Source organism: Mastomys coucha, unplaced genomic scaffold (genome assembly GCF_008632895.1).
Source record: "Mastomys coucha isolate ucsf_1 unplaced genomic scaffold, UCSF_Mcou_1 pScaffold22, whole genome shotgun sequence".
NCBI classification, from domain to species: Eukaryota; Metazoa; Chordata; class Mammalia; order Rodentia; family Muridae; genus Mastomys; species Mastomys coucha.
In genome coordinates this window covers 242,641,039-242,659,504 of record NW_022196905.1, presented here as the reverse complement: position 1 = coordinate 242,659,504, position 18,466 = coordinate 242,641,039, and the positions used below count along the sequence as shown (strand labels likewise).

Here is an 18,466-nt window from a genome sequence, read left to right as displayed (position 1 = left end):
AAAAAAAAAAAAAAAACCCAAACAAACAAAAAAAGATTTTAGTTCCTATTTCCTTTGATATGTTTTCTTTGGGGCATAGTATGCTTCTGCTACCTACAGCACAACTCTTTTATTAGTATCTATAAAATAATAAAAGTTCTATTATTGTTGCTTACCTTCCTGACTATGCGGGATGGTTTAAGAATAATACAATCATTACTTTGTACTTACACTAAGGAATTTTTTTTCTTATGGAACCATGTGCTTTTGCCACAAAATTGTGCCCTGACTCTCATCAACAGCCACAATATGGGCCTTTGGGATGTGACCAGCATATATGTGGGAGGAAGTCTGAATGAATCTTTTATAATTTCTTGCAAAAGCAAATAGTCCACTACAGCATTTCCCAGGTGTCTGCAGAACATTGGTTATAGGAAATGTTAATAGCTATTAAATGGAACAGTGGATTTCATGGTCAAACAAGTTTGGGAAATGGGTCAAAGAGGTTACTATAAATAAACCTCTTTACTATAAAATGTTCTTTTCAGGTACATTATGACTTTCCAGGGAGGAGATAGACCATGTGGTGTTTCCTCTTTTTCATTCTTAGAACCCTTTTCTCTCAGCACATGTTATGAAGTGTGTGCCCTAGAGAACACTGACGTACCCGTCCTCTTCCTTCAAGAAGACTTAACAGTCAGTTAATGGAAATAGTGTTTGTGGGCTGGGGATAGCTCAGTGGTAAAGTATGCAAGGTGCACACTAGTATAAGTGTTAAACAACTTTTGCTTTATAGCCATATAAATCTTAGCTTTTTTCTATCCCCTTTAGTTTTTTCCTTCAAAAAAGCAGTATTGGCAAGGTAAGAAGTCCCTGTTACTGAATGTGTGTGTGTGAGCATCTAATAGTGCCACTATGTCTTGTTACTGAATGTGTGTGTGTGAGCATCTAATAGTGCCACTATGTCTTGGCTGCCAAAAAGGTTTTGACTTTAAAAGATCTATTCTCTGAGGGAAAAGTTAGTTTAGCTCATTTTCTAATCTGGTAAATCTTTTGGTAGTTTATTTAAGAAGTTAGAGTACTGCCTGTGATTTTGCACTGTCCTTTATTAAAGTCTTGAGTAACATTGATGTTCAGTGGATAGAGTACTGTGGTAGGAAATTAGTAAGTGGGGTTAGCCAGAAAATTCTTTTTTTTAATACTTCAAATGAAAACCTTAGTTTTTATACTACACACACACACACACACACACACACACTTTTATACTTCAAATGAAAGCTGTGTTACATTCTGAATGGAGTTGTGCTTACTTTAGTGATTGGCCACTCTTCTGTGGGACTGTAGATGTCGGTGGGTAGATGGGTCTGAACAGGATCCAGCACAACCCTGCTTGCTGCCTGTTTTTGTCTTTCACCTGATCAGAAAAGTCAAGGGCAAATAATGTGGTCACTTAAGAACTCTGTAAGTGGTTGCTTAGTTCAACCTGAGTAATGTTCTACTTGGACCTCAGTTAAATCCTAAGAAGTAGAATTGTCACATCCAAGCATGGAATTTGGAAAGTTTCACAGTGAGTTTTTCTTGATCTGTAAGTGTGTAATCACATTGTAGCCAAGCACTTTCTAATTCAAATCAAATGCTTTGTCTTTGAAAAGAACCGAGCTCAAGCTGCCATGGAATTCTTACAAGAACTAAATAGTGATGTCTCTGGAAGTTTTGTGGAAGAGGTATAATACATATACATTATTATTTTCTTTGCTACAGTATGTTTTAAAAAATAATTCAAAATCCCAGAACTTAGAATTTTTAATTTTTGCGTCATTTATATTTAGTTGGAATTTAATTTGTCAACTTGTTTATATTAAAATAGCTTATGTGTTTTTCTGCCACGTTTAATATGTGAAACTGTTGAATTTTTCCTTCCCTTGTCTTATTTAGAGTCCAGAAAACCTTCTAGACAATGACCCTTCATTTTTCTGTAGGTTTACTGTTGTGGTTGCAACTCAGCTTGTTGAAAGGTAAATTTTTGATGTTAATGCTTTTCTTAGTCTTACTTGGTTTACAGTTTTCCCTATGTACATCTTTCTGTATACATATTTTATCTTGTTTCTAAAATTCTTAAAGAAGCTTTTCATTTGGAACTCTTGGTAGGGAATAAAAAATTAGATATTTGGATATGTTTAAAGTAGTTTAAGGGAACATTAGATATTGCTAAGGGATGAAAAATTAATTAGAAGCCAGCTATGGTAATATACACTGCAATCTCATCACTCAGGAGCCAGAGAGAGAAGACTAGGAGTTCAAGGCTAGCCTGACCTACACAGTAAGTTTCAGGATAGCTTGAGCTGCATAATGAGCTCCAGTGTTTCTGAAACACCAAAACTGAGAAAACTGAAATCAAAGTAGTTAAGTAGTTACTGATTACAGGAGGATTTGTAGGTGTATACGGGTTTTGGAAATGTCTCACTATCATGAAAATGTTTAGATGGTATGTCCACCAGCATTCTTCCTAATACTACAGACTGAGGTTTCACATCCCAGTCACTTCTGAGATTGTTGCCCAGTGAAACTGCTTGCTTTCCACTGTATTCTTGCCTGTTTGCGTTAGACTGTTCCGTGTCTGGCATATATTTGCTTGCTTATGTTCTTACTTTGCCTTCTTTTTCAGTACATTACTGCGTTTAGCAGATGTTCTCTGGAATTCCCAGATCCCTCTTTTGATCTGTAGGTCATATGGACTAGTTGGTTATATGAGGATTATTATAAAAGAACATCCAGGTAAAATTGTTAAGCATATGGGACTTGCTAATGGTTGCTTGAGCAATAATTTTAGAAACTTGCTAATTTAGGAAGTCAGTTTTGAATTACAAAATAAATTTATAGCAGTACAGGTTCAAAAAGGCAATAAGATTGAATAGTTTTTTTAACTTTACTTACTTTTTTATATGTGTATTGATGTTTTGCCTACATGTATGACTGTGTACCAAGTGTATATGGGTGTCCACAGGGTCCAGAATCATCCAGAACTGGGGTTACAGATGGTTGTGAGCCACCATGTCAGTGCTGGGACTTGAGCCTGGATTCTCTGGAAGATAACCACTGCTCTTAACCACTAAGCCATCTCTCTAGCCTGATTCAAAGGGTTTTTGACTGCTATTTCCTTACATAACACTGTAAGTGGACGTGGGCCAGAGATGTAGCGCACACCTTCCTTGTCTTGTTGAGAGGCCCAGCAGCTATATAAACGCCTAGTTTCTGCTCCCCAACCCAAAGGAGGACGTTCAGGGTTGCCACAGGAGTGTGTGGGTCACCTTGACACAAACATTACATCAGTGGTTCTCAACCTTCCTAATGTTATGACCCTTTAATACAATTCCTCATGTTATGGTGACCCCTAACCATAAAATTATTTTGTTGCTACTTCAAGTAGCATAATTGTTAATTATAGCATAGGATATAGTAACATACAGAATAAAAGTAATTGTAATTTTGCCACTCCATTACACCACCATTTCCCACCTGTCTTTTGTTTCAGTCTCATACTTGCCTTAGATTTCCCCATTCCATGTCCAATTACATGATAAGTCTAGTTACTATTCCTAAGGAAACAGTGTTAAAGGAAACCAGTTATTCATAGGTAGGCCTACATTAGCCCAGAGCTGATATCAGCTCTTCCTATAGAATTGTAATCTTGGAATTTTATAAAAATTTCCTTTAGAATTTTATAAAAATTTCCTTTAGTATTGAGTAAAAATGCTTCTACTAAATAAAGTGTTTTCATTCTAAGCTAGCTATGATATGAGCCAGGCATTCTGTTGGTGTAACAACAGCTATTAACACTGAAGTCTCACAAGGATTAATGTCACGTGGGCAGTTAGGATAAGCTTTTGGTAGGTAATGTCAGGCCATTTAAGAGTTAAAAGTGGAAAGTGACAGGGCAACATTTTTGTTTTAAGTGATTGCTCTAATGTTAGAGTATGAGTAGAGAGTGAGTGAACTTAAACGAGCCAAGAGTGAAGGCTGTTAAGTTTGCAATGTGCAGTGGGAGTGGGGTAAAGAAGGGAGGAAGAGGGACAGGGTGAGAGCCTCCAGCTTAGGGGACATGCTGCAGGAGTGGGTAAGAGGAGGCAGGTTTGTGCCTCCTTTTATGTAAATAGCTTCATTTACTCTTTACAGAACCTTTATTAAGCTGATACTGTTATCTCAGCCCAGAAAGATAATTGTTACTTGTCTGCAATGACATAGGAGGTGGTAGACTTCTACCCTCCTTGCAAATACTCGCTGAAATTGTACATTGTTTTGTATCCCTCATGTGGAAAGCAGTGTACAAGTAAGATCAGGAAGTGGGAATAACTGACATTGAGTAAAAGAAGCAATCAAGGCTAGAGTGACCCTGTCTCAAGAAAAAAAAGTATAGGTTTCCAGCCTGGTGTGTTGGGTCATGCCTATAAACAACAAGCAGGATGATGAGGCAGAAGGATTGCCATGAGTTCAAGGCTAGCCTGGGCTATAAAGTAAGAGTCCATTTCCAATCATCCAAAATGTATGTGTGTGTGTGTATGTCTTAAGTTCCTATAATGTACTAAATTACTAAAGAATTGATTATCTTTTGGGATTGCTTGACAGTAATAGAATCTCATCCAGATAATGCATTGGAGGATCTACGATTAGATAAGCCATTTCCTGAACTGAGAGAACATTTTCAGTCTTATGACTTGGACCATATGGAAAAAAAGGTTAGTGTGTGTGTGTGTGTGTGTGTGTGTGTGTGCGCGCGCGTGTGTGTTTACAGAAACCTATGCATGCACCTGTGGAAGCCAGAGGTAAACCTCGGGTTCTCTTAGTTGCTTTCTACTTTGTATTTTGAGACAGTCTTTCATCAATTTGAAGCTAGCTATTCATCTAGTTTGATTGGCCAGTGAGATCCAGGATCTGCTTGCCTTGACCTGTGCACTAAGGTTTCAGCTTATAGCCATTGGGTCTGACAAGCATTTTACTCACAGAGCTACTCCACAGCCACCCAGAAATCATTTCTAAAACCAGTTTTATTAAACCAATTCATTTGCCTGTTTATTACTTTGTGTGGATTAGAAGATAATTATAAATATTGAAAGTAAGATGGTATGTGAAGTTATTATTAACTAATCCTGATATTTTCTTCAATTTGTGTTTCATTTTTAGGATCATAGCCATACTCCATGGATTGTGATCATAGCTAAATATTTAGCACAGTGGTATAATGAAGTATGTACTTTTTTAAAAAAAAATATTGTATTTTTAAGATACGATAAGAGATTTCTTTTGAGGGTTATGGGAGGTTAATGTTTTCCCTTGTGAGGGTGTATTGCAAGTGGGAGCTTTTCAGTTGAAGTCTAGCTACCATTCTTTCAGTACTGATATTTTAATTAACAAATTGGAATTTCAGTAAATTTCATCTTGAAACTACTGTGGAGAATGAATGTAAAGAAATGGCCTACAGTTACTCTTTCTAAATTAAGCAAGCCTCTGTTTTAGTGATTATATAATGGGGAAACCATAGAATACCTAGTTTTTATATTTTGAATTTTGATAACTAGATTTTTAAATATTTTAATCAATTTAGACAAATGGACGAATTCCTAAAAGCTATAAAGAAAAAGAGGACTTCAGAGATTTGATAAGACAAGGTAATTTTTTGCATTGTAATTAAGTATTATATAAAGCATATAAAGTATTACATATTGAAAAATAATGCTTGAAACCAGTATTTATTGTCAGATAATGCTGTCATGAGTTATTTTACTTTCCCTGGGGGTAAAGGCACCATTTCTTAGAGTTTAAGAAGAACGAATGACGGCTATACTTCCTGTTAAGGGTCACATTGAGATCCTTTGTTCAGAGCCTGATAAGGTTTTTCTATAATGCTGGGAAGCCAAAGTGAAAAGAGACATTGTTTGATATTTCTTGTTTTAATAGGGATTTTAAAGAATGAGAAGGGAGCTCCAGAAGACGAAGAGAATTTTGAAGAAGCTATCAAAAATGTGAACACAGCACTAAATATAACTCAGGTATCAAAGGAATTGCTCAAACCTGTGTTTTCTGACATTTTCATAATGTGAAAGTTGATATAACAGTTTAACTTAATATTGCCCAAATGTGTATAGTAAGTTAGAATAAGTACCTATAAATTAGCTTGATTTAAAAAAAATGTTTTTTGTTTCGGTTTGGTTTGGTTTTTATTAAGGTCTTTTCATGTAGCTCAGACTACCTTCAAATTCGCTGTATAGAGCAGCCTGTTTTTGAACTTGTGATACTTTTCTTGCCTCTGCCTCTCAAGTGTTAAGATGTGCCATGCCTATCCCAAAATACCAGTTTAGTTTTAATAAAGTTTTGAGCCCTGCATGGTGGTGAATGCCTGTAAGTCCACCACTTGGGAATGGGGAGCAAGATGATCAGTAGTCATCCTCGGCTACACAGCAAGTTCAAAACCAGCTGGGGCATATGAGACTTGGTCTCAAAAAAACAAACAAACAAACAAACAAACAAAAAACCTCTATTAAAATTATGTCAGTGCTTCAGCATATAATAGCAATAAAATAATTTTTTTCACTTAGAGAATTATATGAATTATTTTAAATATGATTTGTGAATAGTTGAGAATTTGGAGGTAAGAATTACAAATGATATTTTGCTAGTCAAAAGAAGTGTTAATGCAAAAGTTAAATTTTTCTATCTTGCATTTTCTTTTGCAGCAGTTATTTAGATATAATTGGAGATGTTCTTAATGACTTGTACATTTCAAAAATTATAAGCTGGATATGGTAGCTTACACCTGTAATCTTGGCACTTCAGAGGTTGAGGCAGGTGGATTCAGAATCTGAGGCCTAAAGCTAGCGTGGGCTACATAGTGAGTTTAAGCCCAACAGAATACATTAAAAAAAAAAAAATCAGAAAATAACTTAGACTTTTTTACTTATTATTATTATTTTTCAGTTTCCTCAGTTTTTCGTTTGTTTGTTTTTGAGGAAGTATGGAATAAGACAGTTGGGAGATTTTTATAGTTCTCTTACAGTTTATAGCTTGAGTGCTGCCTTTCACAGTAGGAAAGCACTCAAGTCACTGTAGACATTTTGAAGACCATGAAACGGTTCCTGAGTGTATGCCTTGTAAATCATTCTAGCTGAGGAACATCTTTTATCTTAATTGGAAAGAATGTCGAAAATGTACATGTATAGCTATCAAATTATACATGTTAGATCTGCATTTCTACTGAAAATAAAATGTAATAATCAGTTTTTAAAACTAAGGAATGATTGTAAAGCTAGGCATGGTGGCATGTACCTGTAATGCCAGCACTGAGGAGGTGGACGGAGAGGCTTGAGACCACATTGGCTGCGTAGTGAGCTCTAGTCCAGCCGGCGCACAAGAGTTTTTATCCCAAAAATAAAACAGAAAACAGCTCTAGGAGTAGAAGGGCAGTAAACTGAACAAAGTTAGACGGTGAGAAGGCAAGAAGGGGTCTGGGTATTGGATAGGGAGTATCTAGGGGGCAGTATTAGAAGAGGGAGTGGGGAAGGAGGAACAGACCTGAGTGAAGTGCACTCAGAGATCTGCTACAAGAGCTTCTCAAGCAGAAGATGCGTGCACAGGTCACGGAGTGAGGTGAAGTTTCACGTTTGTTAAAGGTCAGTGGGAAAGTCAATATGATTGAAGGAGAAGGAAAGCCATAGGAAGGATTTGGGTTTGGAGAGCTAGAAAGGGCTATATCCTAACAGAATCTTGCAGACTGTTGAAGGGTTTTGAGCAGAGAAGTAGGAAGGTCTGTTTGCTGTTGAGTCAGGACCTCACTACATATATTGCTAGCTGGCCTGGATCTCATTAGTAGATCAGGTTGGCCTGGAGCTCACAGAGATTCACCTGCCTCTGCCTTCTAGTGCTGAGATTAAAGATGTGTGCCACTACAGTGGGCCATTCAAAAGACTGTTGACTCTTAGGAATACAGTAGAGGGTGTGGGGTTGGAAGCCAAGACACCAGTCACGAGGTTACCACTGAGAATTCTGTTTTGTCTGCACAGTGGTAGAATCAAAGCCTATAGTTTGTAAAGGTTTTATTAGTATGGTGATCTTGCAAGTTCAAAATTGCATAATTACTTGTTTTGGGTTAGAGTGGTTGTCTCTTTGAACAGCCTGGAATTAGGGTGAGTGAATTTCAGGATTTTCATAAGATAGGAATCCATGAACAGCTTTAAATCTAGCTTTGTAGTAATGTCCATAATCTTTGTTGTCTCCAGATACAAAGTATACAAAATGACATGTTTGGCTTTCCTTCTCTCCAAGTAGATATTAGGAGGCTTGTCTGAAATGCTAACACCCAGGAGAGGATTTTCTTCCGTTCTCTTTCCCATCAGATCTCCATCAGAATCTGATTGTAAATAAAACTAAATATATCAGAAATTGATATTTCACTGCACTTTGAAAATATAAAGAACTTATTTGAAGAAATAGCATTGAAAATAAAAGTGGACAGAATTCTTAATGTAAGTAAATGTTTTGTGTTCCTTTGTTAGATCCCAAGCAGCATCGAAGATATATTTAATGATGATCAATGCATAAATATCACCAAACAGGTAACAACGAGAAGGAAAATAGAGCTGTCTTCAGTACCAGCTCAGAATACACACACCTTCATAGTAGGCTTTTCTTGTTCTTTTAGACGCCATCTTTTTGGATTCTAGCTCGTGCCTTAAAGGAATTTGTGGCCAAGGAGGGTCAAGGAAATTTACCTGTTCGAGGCACAATTCCTGATATGATTGCAGATTCAAGCAAATACATAAAACTGCAGAATGTGTAAGTGACTTTTAGTTGTTGCTATTTTGTTTGTTTTTCAAAACAGGGTTTTTCTGTGTAGTTTTGGCTGTCCTAGAATTAGCTTTGTAGACAAGGCTAGCCTTGAATTCAGCTGGGAATAAAGGAATGTGCCACCATGCTTTATCATTATTTTTAAACTAATGTGTAGCAGGCTACTTAACTGCCCTCCTAGAGGGACTCAGACCCTGGTTTCTGACAGAGGACCCAAGAAAATATGTTACATGAACAACTTACCTTCTTGAAGTTGTCAAGGAGAATCACATACTTCAAACCTGTCCAATAGTATAAATCATGAAAAACTTTGTTTAATATCTAGTTGTACTTGACTCTGTAAAAATGACCAGTATTAAAGCTGAGTCTCTCCCACGTAAAGCCATACCTTTTTAGGGTGAAGGTGGTACTATTGGGGATTGAACCTGGGTCCTCATGTACGTGCAAAGCAAGAATTCTACCTCCAAGCAATAAAACTAAAGTCATATTAGTTTCTGTCTTCAGTTGTCTTTTCCCAAATTCTCAGAATTTTGACTCATAGACTACAACAACAAACCAAGATTTGTTAAGCACTGATCTTCTCTGTTTGGCAACATTTGGCCCTGGAGGAAACCGGGCCAGCTCCCTTGGATTCATCAGCACTGTACCTTAGTTACAAAAAAAGTAACATCCATGGAGACCCAACCTTCGGAGTCTGTGTGTGTCAGATGGGGATACTGGAAAATAGGTGTTCACCTACAGTCACTGACTCCTTAAGTTTTGAAAGATTGATGACCAAAAGAAAATGACTCGATAAAGACTCCTATGGGTGTTACCTGGGTAGATTTAAGTTGGGTGCTGTAGGGTATGATGACGGAGCCTTGGTTTTAAAGGACTCCAGAAGTTCGGCTGCCAGCTCTTCAAAAACGCCTAACTAGTGAGGGGTGCTGCTGGCGACATTTCTCTACCTTTTCACATTTCATATGTTTCCAAATACTTTTAATTGAGAGTAAGGTTTTGTTCACTTAAAGGTGACTTTAGTTTTGCTAATTTTAGGAGTCTTTAATTGTAGGGTTTTGTTGTTCTTCTTCTCCAGTTACCGTGAGAAAGCAAAGAAAGATGCTGCTGCTGTAGGTAATCATGTTGCCAAATTGCTTCAGTCTGTTGGCCAGGTAAGTGGTGAACACACTGCATCTGGACAGTACTTCTCCCTGCAGCACGGAGCTCAGCGAGGGAGGGATTAGAGAGGAAAGGCATGGCCCTGGCTTCTTTGGCAGAAGTGCCCCTGTTACAAGAGAACAGGTGTGTTTGAAATGTTTTCCAAGTTCTTGGGAAGAGCTGTTCATCTCACAGCCAGTGGCTTTGTGCTGTGCCATTGTTGTCTTTGTGTTTATGTGTGTGTGCTAGAGAAAAACCTGCATTTATCTTTTTTATAGGCACCAGAGTCCATTTCAGAGAAAGAATTAAAATTGCTTTGTAAGTCCTTTTAATTTTCTTATTTTGCTTGATAAAAAATATGCTACAGAGGGTGTTCTTGGGAGTTTTAAGTGGTTGAAATTCTTGAAGTAGGGTGTGTGTATCGTTAGGTAAATTTTGTTTTCTTGTAATGTAAAGGTCATTTTAAGCCTGGGCCATTGGAACATTTGATGTATGTTAAGTGACTGTAATAGAATTAAGAATTTGCCATGTTATTCATGGCTGGGCTTCTGGGTTTTCTCCCTAATTCTTTAGGAGGTAAAAGCATTATCTTGGAGTCAGTGCAGGTTGGGAGATAGCTCGTGGGTTAAGTGCTTGCCATGCAAACAGAGACTGAGTTCAGTTCTGAAGTGGTGAGCTCTGAGTTTGTATGAGACCCTGTCTCAAAAAAATAGGAGAACAAATAAAAACAAAAAGAAAAATAATACAGTAGAGATTGGTAGAAGATACTCAGGATCAATCTTTGGCCACCACATGTTCACGGATTGATAAGCACACCCATGCACATACCACACACAGAAGTAACAGTTTCATGAAGTTAGTTACAGGGTTAGAAAGATGGCTTAGCAGGGCATGGTGGTGCATGCCTTTGAACCCAGCACTTGGGAGGCAGAGGCAGGTGGATTTCTGAGTTTGAGGCCAGCCTGGTCTACAGAGTGAGTTCCAGGACAGCCAGGGCTACACAGAGAATCCTTGTCTCAAAAAAAAAAAAAAACAAAAAAAGAAAAGAAAAGAAAAGAAAGATGGCATATCAGTTAAGCAAAGGAACCCCAAGGGACAGTTACATGGACACACAATTATGTTTTAAGCTTTCTTACACACCGAACTGAGAATGTAACCAAGGCAGGAATTGGTTCATACCATTAATACTCAGTATCTAACAAAACCCACAGTACTGTGGTCACTCAATAAAATTTTTAATGAATAACTGCTTCAAAATTTTTATTATTTTTAAATTATGTGTGCCTATCTGTGTATGGATATGTGTACCTGCAGAGGTCACAGATGTCAAATCCCCTTGGAACTAGAGTTATAAGTAGTCATGAGGTACCTGATGTGGGTAGGTGTCTGCTGGGAACTGAACTTAGTTCCTCTCCACTAACAGCAAGCCCTCTTAATTGCTGATCCGTCTTGTAGCCCTAATTTCTTGTTCTTAAAGTGACCCATAATTTGGTGTATGCAGTTGTCACAACCATCCTGAAATCTTTACTGTTTCCAGGCAGCAATTCTGCATTTCTTCGAGTAGTAAGATGTCGATCTTTAGCTGAAGAGTATGGTTTGGATACAGCCAACAAAGAGAAAATTAGTAAGTATAACAACCAGATGCTAAGTTAAAAGACATTAATAAAACGTGTGTAATAGTGTTGAATAAGTGGTACTCTAAAGATAATGTGAATATTTTATATTTTATAGAGTACCTGAATGATTTTAATTTACATATATTTTACAGAAATAAATACATTAAATTGTGCTTAGATGACTGAATGCATTGTATGTTGTATATAAGAACTTACATCATCATGTTTCTATCTTGGTAGAGACTCCAACTAGGAGTCTATAAGACCCTCTGTGTTACATCTTGATATATTTCTTATTTATAATTTATACTTTATTTTAGTAAAATAGTTAATATTTTTTGCTAGTATGTCTTGTATCCTGAAACTTGAGTATGAATTCTGCCTTTTGTTGCTAGTGTATGTTATCTAGTTGTACTGATTTTTCTTTTCCTTTCAGTTTCTAGTATGGACAATCCAGATAATGAGATCGTCCTATACCTGATGTTGCGGGCTGTGGATCGATTTCATAAACAGCATGGCAGATACCCAGGTAAGAACAGCCGGTGATTTACCAGATTCAGAGAACAGCTTTTGGCTTTCTTGTTGTTTTGTTGTTCTAAGACAGGAGCTTACTTAGCTTGGGCTGACCTTGAACTTGTGAACTTCATCAGTCTTCTAGGTATTGGATTTATAGGCCTGAACCATCAGGTTCACTCAATAAAATCTTGACTAAGTACTTGACTTGATGCCAGGTATAGTGGCCCATGCTTTTAATCCCAGCACTGGAGGCAGAGGCAGGCAGATCTCTGAGTTTAAGGCCAGGCTGGTCACCAGAGTGAGTTTCAGGACAGTCAGGGATATGTAGAGAAACCTGCCTCAAAAAAGACCAAACAAACAGAAAAACCAACTTGACCTGAATTTTAGTATTCTTTTTTTTTTCCCCCCCGAGACAGGGTTTCTCTGTGTAGCTGTCCTGGAACTCACTCTGTAGACCAGGCTGGCCTCGAACTCAGAAATCCGCCTGCCTCTGCCTCCCAAGTGCTGGGATTAAAGGCGTGCGCCACCAGAATTTGAGTATTCTTTGGGCATTGGAACTATTATTTGATTTTTCTTTTAAAAAAGATTTGTTTAGTTGTATATTATATGTATATATATATATGTATGAGTGCTTGCCAGAGGAGGGAATCTGATCCCATTACATGGTCATGAGCCACTAAGTGGTTACTAGGAATTGAACTCAGGTCCCCTGGAAGAGCAGCCATTGCTATCAACCACTGAGCCATCTCTCCAGCCCTGTGCTCTATTATTTGATTTTTAAGGCTTACTACTTTCAAATCATGAGGAATGTTATCTATAGATCACTAATATATCTCTGTGTCTTTTTTTCTTTTGAAGATTTATTTACTTTATATATGTGAGTATACTGTAACTGTCTTCAGACACACCAGAAGTGGGCATCAGATCTCATTACAGATGGTTGTGAGCCACCATGTAGTTGCTGGGAATTGAACTCAGGACCTTTGGAAGAGCAGTCAGTGCTCTTAATCACTGAACCAACTCTTTAGCCCCATCTCTTGTGTCTTATTTTTATATTTGTCTTTTTAAAATTCACATGTGTTTGTATATGTGTGTGTGTGTTTGTATAGGTCTCAAAAACTTAGTGATTTAAAACAGGTTAAATTGTGTGTGTGTGCACAAGTGTACACATGTGTGCATGTATATGTGGGGACCAGAGGTTGATATTGAATGTCTTATTCAGTTGCTGTTGACATTATTTTTTGAGAAAAGGTTTCTCATTGAACTGATAGCTCACAGATTTGGCTAGACTGGCTGGCCAGCAAGGCCTAGGGATCCTCCTGTCTTTGGGTTTTCCAGTGATAAGATTAGAGATATACATCACTATGCTCAGTTTTTTAATGTGGGTTCTCAGGGATTGAACAGGGATCCTCATGCTTGTACAGCAGCACTTTACCCACTGGACCCATCTTGTCAGCCTTTAAATAAATTATCTCTGGTATTTGATTGTTTGAGTGGAAGCAGTTCTTTTTTAAGCGGGAGGTTCTTAGGTAGTTGTGTGGTACCTAGGCTTGACATCCTGAAGGTTTGACTGAGTTAAATATCTAAGAGACATCTTCACTCTCCTTACTGAGATGCTTGACACCTGGGTATGGTGGTTCATACCTAGAATGCAGACATTCAGGAGGCCAAGGTAGAAAGATTGCTGTGAATCTGAGGTCAGCTGGGCTGCAGAATGAGACTTTGTCCCAAACAACAAAGAAGAGAAAGAAATGACGTAGGACTGGCTTAGTAGTAGAATACTTGCCCTAGCTCCTAAGGCCCTGGATTAGATTTCCTGCATGAGAAAACGACAACAAAATGCTTGTCTTATATTCTAACTTTGCTGTTCATGAACTAACTTAATTTGTCTGTGTCCCAGCTTTTCTATCTGTAAATAGAAATAGCTGTGGCTCCTTCATAGAGTTCTTATGAGAATTAAATCAGTGCATAAGCACAAGGGGCATAGACTAGTATCCAGCATCTACTAATGTTTAGTAAATGTTATATATTATTAGGGCTTTATGTCCTCAGTGCCATTTAATCACTTAAGATGGAAATAAAGAGCTGGGGATGTAGCTTAGTTTGTTGTTGTTGAGTGAACAAAGCTCTAGGTTTAGAGATCTTCAGTACTGAAAAAGCATATGCCTGTTTTCTCATCCAGGAGGCAAAGTCAGGAGAATTAGAAGTTCAGGGTCACCCTGACTACATACAAGTTTGAGACTAGCAGGGATTCATAAAACTTTGTTTCCAAAAAGTAAGAAAATAGAAATTTAAATTAAAGGATATAAGTATTTTCTCTTTAATATTTTGATCAAACAATTATTGAGTATTTTGTATTAATCTTCTAGAACAATAATTAGCAAAGACTTGAAAGACCAAGAAACCCTAACAACAGAAAACCACTAGAGTGATGGGACTCTATGCTGTCACTAAGTCAGACTCCAGACCTGACGAAGACTTACTGAACTTCAATTTGTGACAGATTTTAGTTTATCAGATTTCTGATATTTTCAAATGTTGGTTTATGTTTGTTCTTTAGTATCATACCTTACTGTTTTGATTAGACCACCTGAAACTGGATTAAGTAAGAGAAAACAGTTTGAATCACTTTTTTCCGTGAGACCTGGTATCTATGCAGCCCTGGCAGTCCTGGCACTCACTACATAATGCAGGGCATTCACAAACACAGAGATCTGCCTGCCTTTGCCTCCTGAGTGCTGAGATTAAAGATGTGCACTAGCATGCCTCGCCCACATATTTATTTTAATGGAAATGTATATATTATATATAATATATACTTTTTTTAGGAGTGTCTAACTATCAAGTTGAAGAAGATATAGGGAAGTTGAAATCCTGTCTTACTGGCTTCCTTCAGGAATATGGGTTGTCTGTAATGGTGAAAGACGATTATGTCCATGAATTGTGAGTATCCTTTAGAACATATAGAGATAATACTCTCCCAGTTTGTTATAAGACTAATACAAATGTATACCTCCATCCTTTCTGTAGTTGCCGGTACGGAGCTGCTGAGCTACACAGCATTGCTGCATTCCTGGGAGGTGAGTTTTGTAGACTGTAGAAATGACTTATTTGTTACTATACAGTTACTATTTGTATTAGTTTCCTGTTTTCTTATTTGGTGTAATTAGGGAGCTTGGTGAAGCCAGCTGTTGAGCTTACATTAGTCTTTGCCCTCCATACTGCTCTCCTTTCTTTCTTTCTTTTTTTTTTTTTTTTTTTTTTTTTTTTTTTTTTTTGGTTTTTTTGTTTGTTTGTTTGTTTGTTTTTTCGAGACAGGATTTCTCTGTATAGGCCTGACTGTCCTGGACCTCACTCTGTAGACCAGGCTGGCCTCGAACTCAGAAATTTATCTGCCTCTGCCTCCCAAGTGCTGGGATTAAAGGCGTGCGCCACCACTGCCCAGCCAATATTTTTGCTTCTTGTACTCTGCTACATCTGTGGTGCCTGAGAGATTTGGTGATAGTAGAGGTTTAAGTTCACAGCCTCACTCAGTATTGTAGAAAGAAGCTGCCTCAGTTTAGAAAGAAAGATTTTTTTTTCTTGTTAGAATTTTACAGTCTCTCTTGTGTTTCGAGTACCTTATAGGAGCTCTGTCGTATTTAGTGTATAGCTTTTCCAAAGTCCCTGGGTTTGATCCTGAGTATATATATACATACATGCACACACATGAGAGATTTAGAACAAATATGCTTTCTTTTATTCTTTTTTTATACTATAAAAACAGACTAGATAAAGGAAGAATTCAAATACAATGTGGTCAGAGGGGGAAATAGGGCAGGACAGGGTAGGGGGCAAATAAGAACAAAGTTTAGTGATGGTTAAGTATGAAAATGTCACAGGGAAACCCATTTCTTTATATGTTAATCAAAAAGTTAAAGCATACATACAACCCTTGAATGCAACGGAAGGGCATTCTTTGAAAAGAATCTTTATGCCTCTCTGCAGCCTTTCAAAAAGGTCCTTCAGCCAAACTACTATGTGAACTTACTTCACTTTGTTCATTCTCTGTATCTAACCACTTTCTAAACCAATGTAATTAGAAATAACCTTATTTTTAAAATTTGTTGCTCAGTATCTCATTGGGTCATCCCTAAAATTCCTTTAATAACATAGTTATAAAGAATTACAGCCTTTTGCTGGTCATGGTGTAGTATACCTTTAATTCCAGCACTTTTGAAGCAGTTGCAGGTGAATCTCTGTGAGTTTGAGGCCAGCCTGGTATGTAGTGAGCTTCAGGACAGTGAGAGCTATGTAGAAAGACCCTGTCTCAAATAAACAAATAATAATTATCATAATCTTTTATTTTGTTATGACTCATTAAATTATGTTTGTTTTGGATTTTAAGCAGCTTTACTTTATGTTTTTTGTTTGTTTTGTCTTTTGTACTCATCTGTATCTATGGTGTATTCTATAGAGCATAGATCTCATGTACAGCAGGCTGGCTTCCAACTCCATTTGTAAACTGAGGCTGGCCATGAACTTATGATCTTCTTGCCTTTACTCCTCCAGCCTAATGAGTTACCACCACACCCTATTACCCTATTCTTTTTCTTTTTTTTTCTTTCTTGCTTTTTTTTTTTTGTTTGTTTGTTTAGACAAGTGTCTTACTGTATAGCCTTGGCCAGCCTAGAACACACTATGTTGAGCAGGCTGGCTTTGAACTCACAGAGATCCACCTGTCTTTGTCTCCTGAGTACTGGGATTAAAAGCATGTATCATCAGGCCCAGTCTGGTATATATTATTTAACTCTTAAGATGTATTCTTTTCAAACATTTACTTTTCTCTTTTTTCCTACAGGAGCTGCTGCTCAAGAAGTTATCAAAATAATCACCAAACAATTTGTAATTTTTAATAATACTTATATTTATAGTGGTATGACACAAACATCTGCAACTTTCCAGTTGTAGAATAAGCACTGTGTGTAATATGTTATGGTTGAACTGTAATTGTCTTCCTTTTGTGCTTTAGTTTGTAAAAATCTGTTAAAGGAGAGAAGTTAAATTGTTTGCTTAATAAAAGTTTTTCTCATTTGTAATATAGTCTTGTTGTGTGGATGGTGGGAAGAAAGCAATCACTTTCCTGAAGAATAAAAGCTAGCTCTTTGTAATTTAGTTCATTAATACTGGTTTGCTATTTTTTAGTTACATGTCATAGATATGTCTGCTTCACTAAAAGGAGTAAAAACATTAATTAATGAATTTAAGATTTGGATTTTAGCTGTGGACAGTTTAAGAGCATTACTTACTAAAATAGAACTTTCTGTTTGGTTTGGTTTGGTTTGGTTTTGAGACAGGGTTTCTCTGTGTAGCCCTGGCTGTCCTGGAACTCACTCTGTAGACCAGGCTGGCCTCGAACTCAGAAATCCTCCTGCCTTTGCCTCTCAAGCACTGGGACTAAAGGTGTGCGCAATCACTGCCAGGCAAAATAGAACTTTTAAAGCAGCATTTCAGGAGCTTTATCAGAAAACAAAACCATTCCCTTGTGCTGTCATTCATTATATATACCTAAAGGTTTGCCACTATACCTACGTATTGAATTTTATGGGCTTGCCCCATCCATACATTTTTTTTATCGAATAATAATATTGGAATAATAACATTTACCAACATGTTAGATGGGAAAGAAAATTCCTTAAGGTAAGGAACAGTAACAAATTAGAAATCCAAAAATGGGAGCAGATCCCAGCTTCTGACTTCAGTGTGGCTGGCTGAATGTGTTAATGTGATTCAGTATCTTAAAGCTCTAAATTGCCTGCTGTGGAATAATTATCAAAGGCAGTCTCCTATGTGAGAAGCTGTGTTTTATTTGACAAGGAACAGGGGATGGGCTCATAAGGATTTTATTTCTTGGATACCAGTGTTTCATTCTTGCTTAGCTATGTCTACTTTATCAAGTGACTTTTCCACAGCGGGGACTGCCCTCTGACAGTACTTCCAACTCCAAACACTCCCATAGGATGGATTCTGTTGGGAGCATGACAGCACTAATAATTATACGAGGGTACCCTTTGACCACATTTACGACTCAAAGCTCCAGTTCTTGGTCTACTCAATGGGAAGCTGGCTTGGCCAGAACCCAAAATTAAGGTTTTTGGAGTTCACCCAGTGAGGGTGTCCAGTTAATGGAATGCCGAATGCCACCAAAGAAAACCTGGCGTCAGGCAAGGTCAGGAGGGAACGGAGACCCTTCCAAGATTCAAGCCCTAAATACTAAGGTCCGCATCCCACACTGGCCACCTTCTGCCCACTGATGACTCTCCAGCTGCTTAGCTTAGCTCAAGTGTGACAGGGGGTCGGCCGGAAGTCCCGCCCAGCGGATGTGAGCCTGACTCCCAAGGCGT

The 18,466-nt window shown here is 37.7% G+C and overlaps 1 protein-coding gene across 1 annotated transcript in view; it reads left to right on the top strand.

Annotated features, from left to right (window-relative positions):
- Nae1 (NEDD8 activating enzyme E1 subunit 1) overlaps nucleotides 1-17,161 on the top strand; it is a 23,505-nt gene extending 6,344 nt beyond the window's left edge. The window contains exons 4-20 of the mRNA XM_031341111.1: nucleotides 811-841; nucleotides 1,632-1,703; nucleotides 1,915-1,994; nucleotides 2,645-2,754; nucleotides 4,603-4,712; nucleotides 5,158-5,220; nucleotides 5,579-5,642; nucleotides 5,932-6,023; nucleotides 8,523-8,582; nucleotides 8,669-8,802; nucleotides 9,890-9,965; nucleotides 10,230-10,269; nucleotides 11,489-11,575; nucleotides 12,004-12,096; nucleotides 14,912-15,026; nucleotides 15,114-15,163; nucleotides 16,924-17,161. Of these exons, the coding sequence (XP_031196971.1) occupies nucleotides 811-841; nucleotides 1,632-1,703; nucleotides 1,915-1,994; nucleotides 2,645-2,754; nucleotides 4,603-4,712; nucleotides 5,158-5,220; nucleotides 5,579-5,642; nucleotides 5,932-6,023; nucleotides 8,523-8,582; nucleotides 8,669-8,802; nucleotides 9,890-9,965; nucleotides 10,230-10,269; nucleotides 11,489-11,575; nucleotides 12,004-12,096; nucleotides 14,912-15,026; nucleotides 15,114-15,163; nucleotides 16,924-17,033 (1,387 nt within the window). The 3' untranslated portion in view covers nucleotides 17,034-17,161. The remainder of the gene's footprint in view (nucleotides 1-810; nucleotides 842-1,631; nucleotides 1,704-1,914; nucleotides 1,995-2,644; nucleotides 2,755-4,602; nucleotides 4,713-5,157; nucleotides 5,221-5,578; nucleotides 5,643-5,931; nucleotides 6,024-8,522; nucleotides 8,583-8,668; nucleotides 8,803-9,889; nucleotides 9,966-10,229; nucleotides 10,270-11,488; nucleotides 11,576-12,003; nucleotides 12,097-14,911; nucleotides 15,027-15,113; nucleotides 15,164-16,923) is intronic.
- The last annotated feature ends 1,305 nt before the right edge of the window (nucleotides 17,162-18,466 follow it).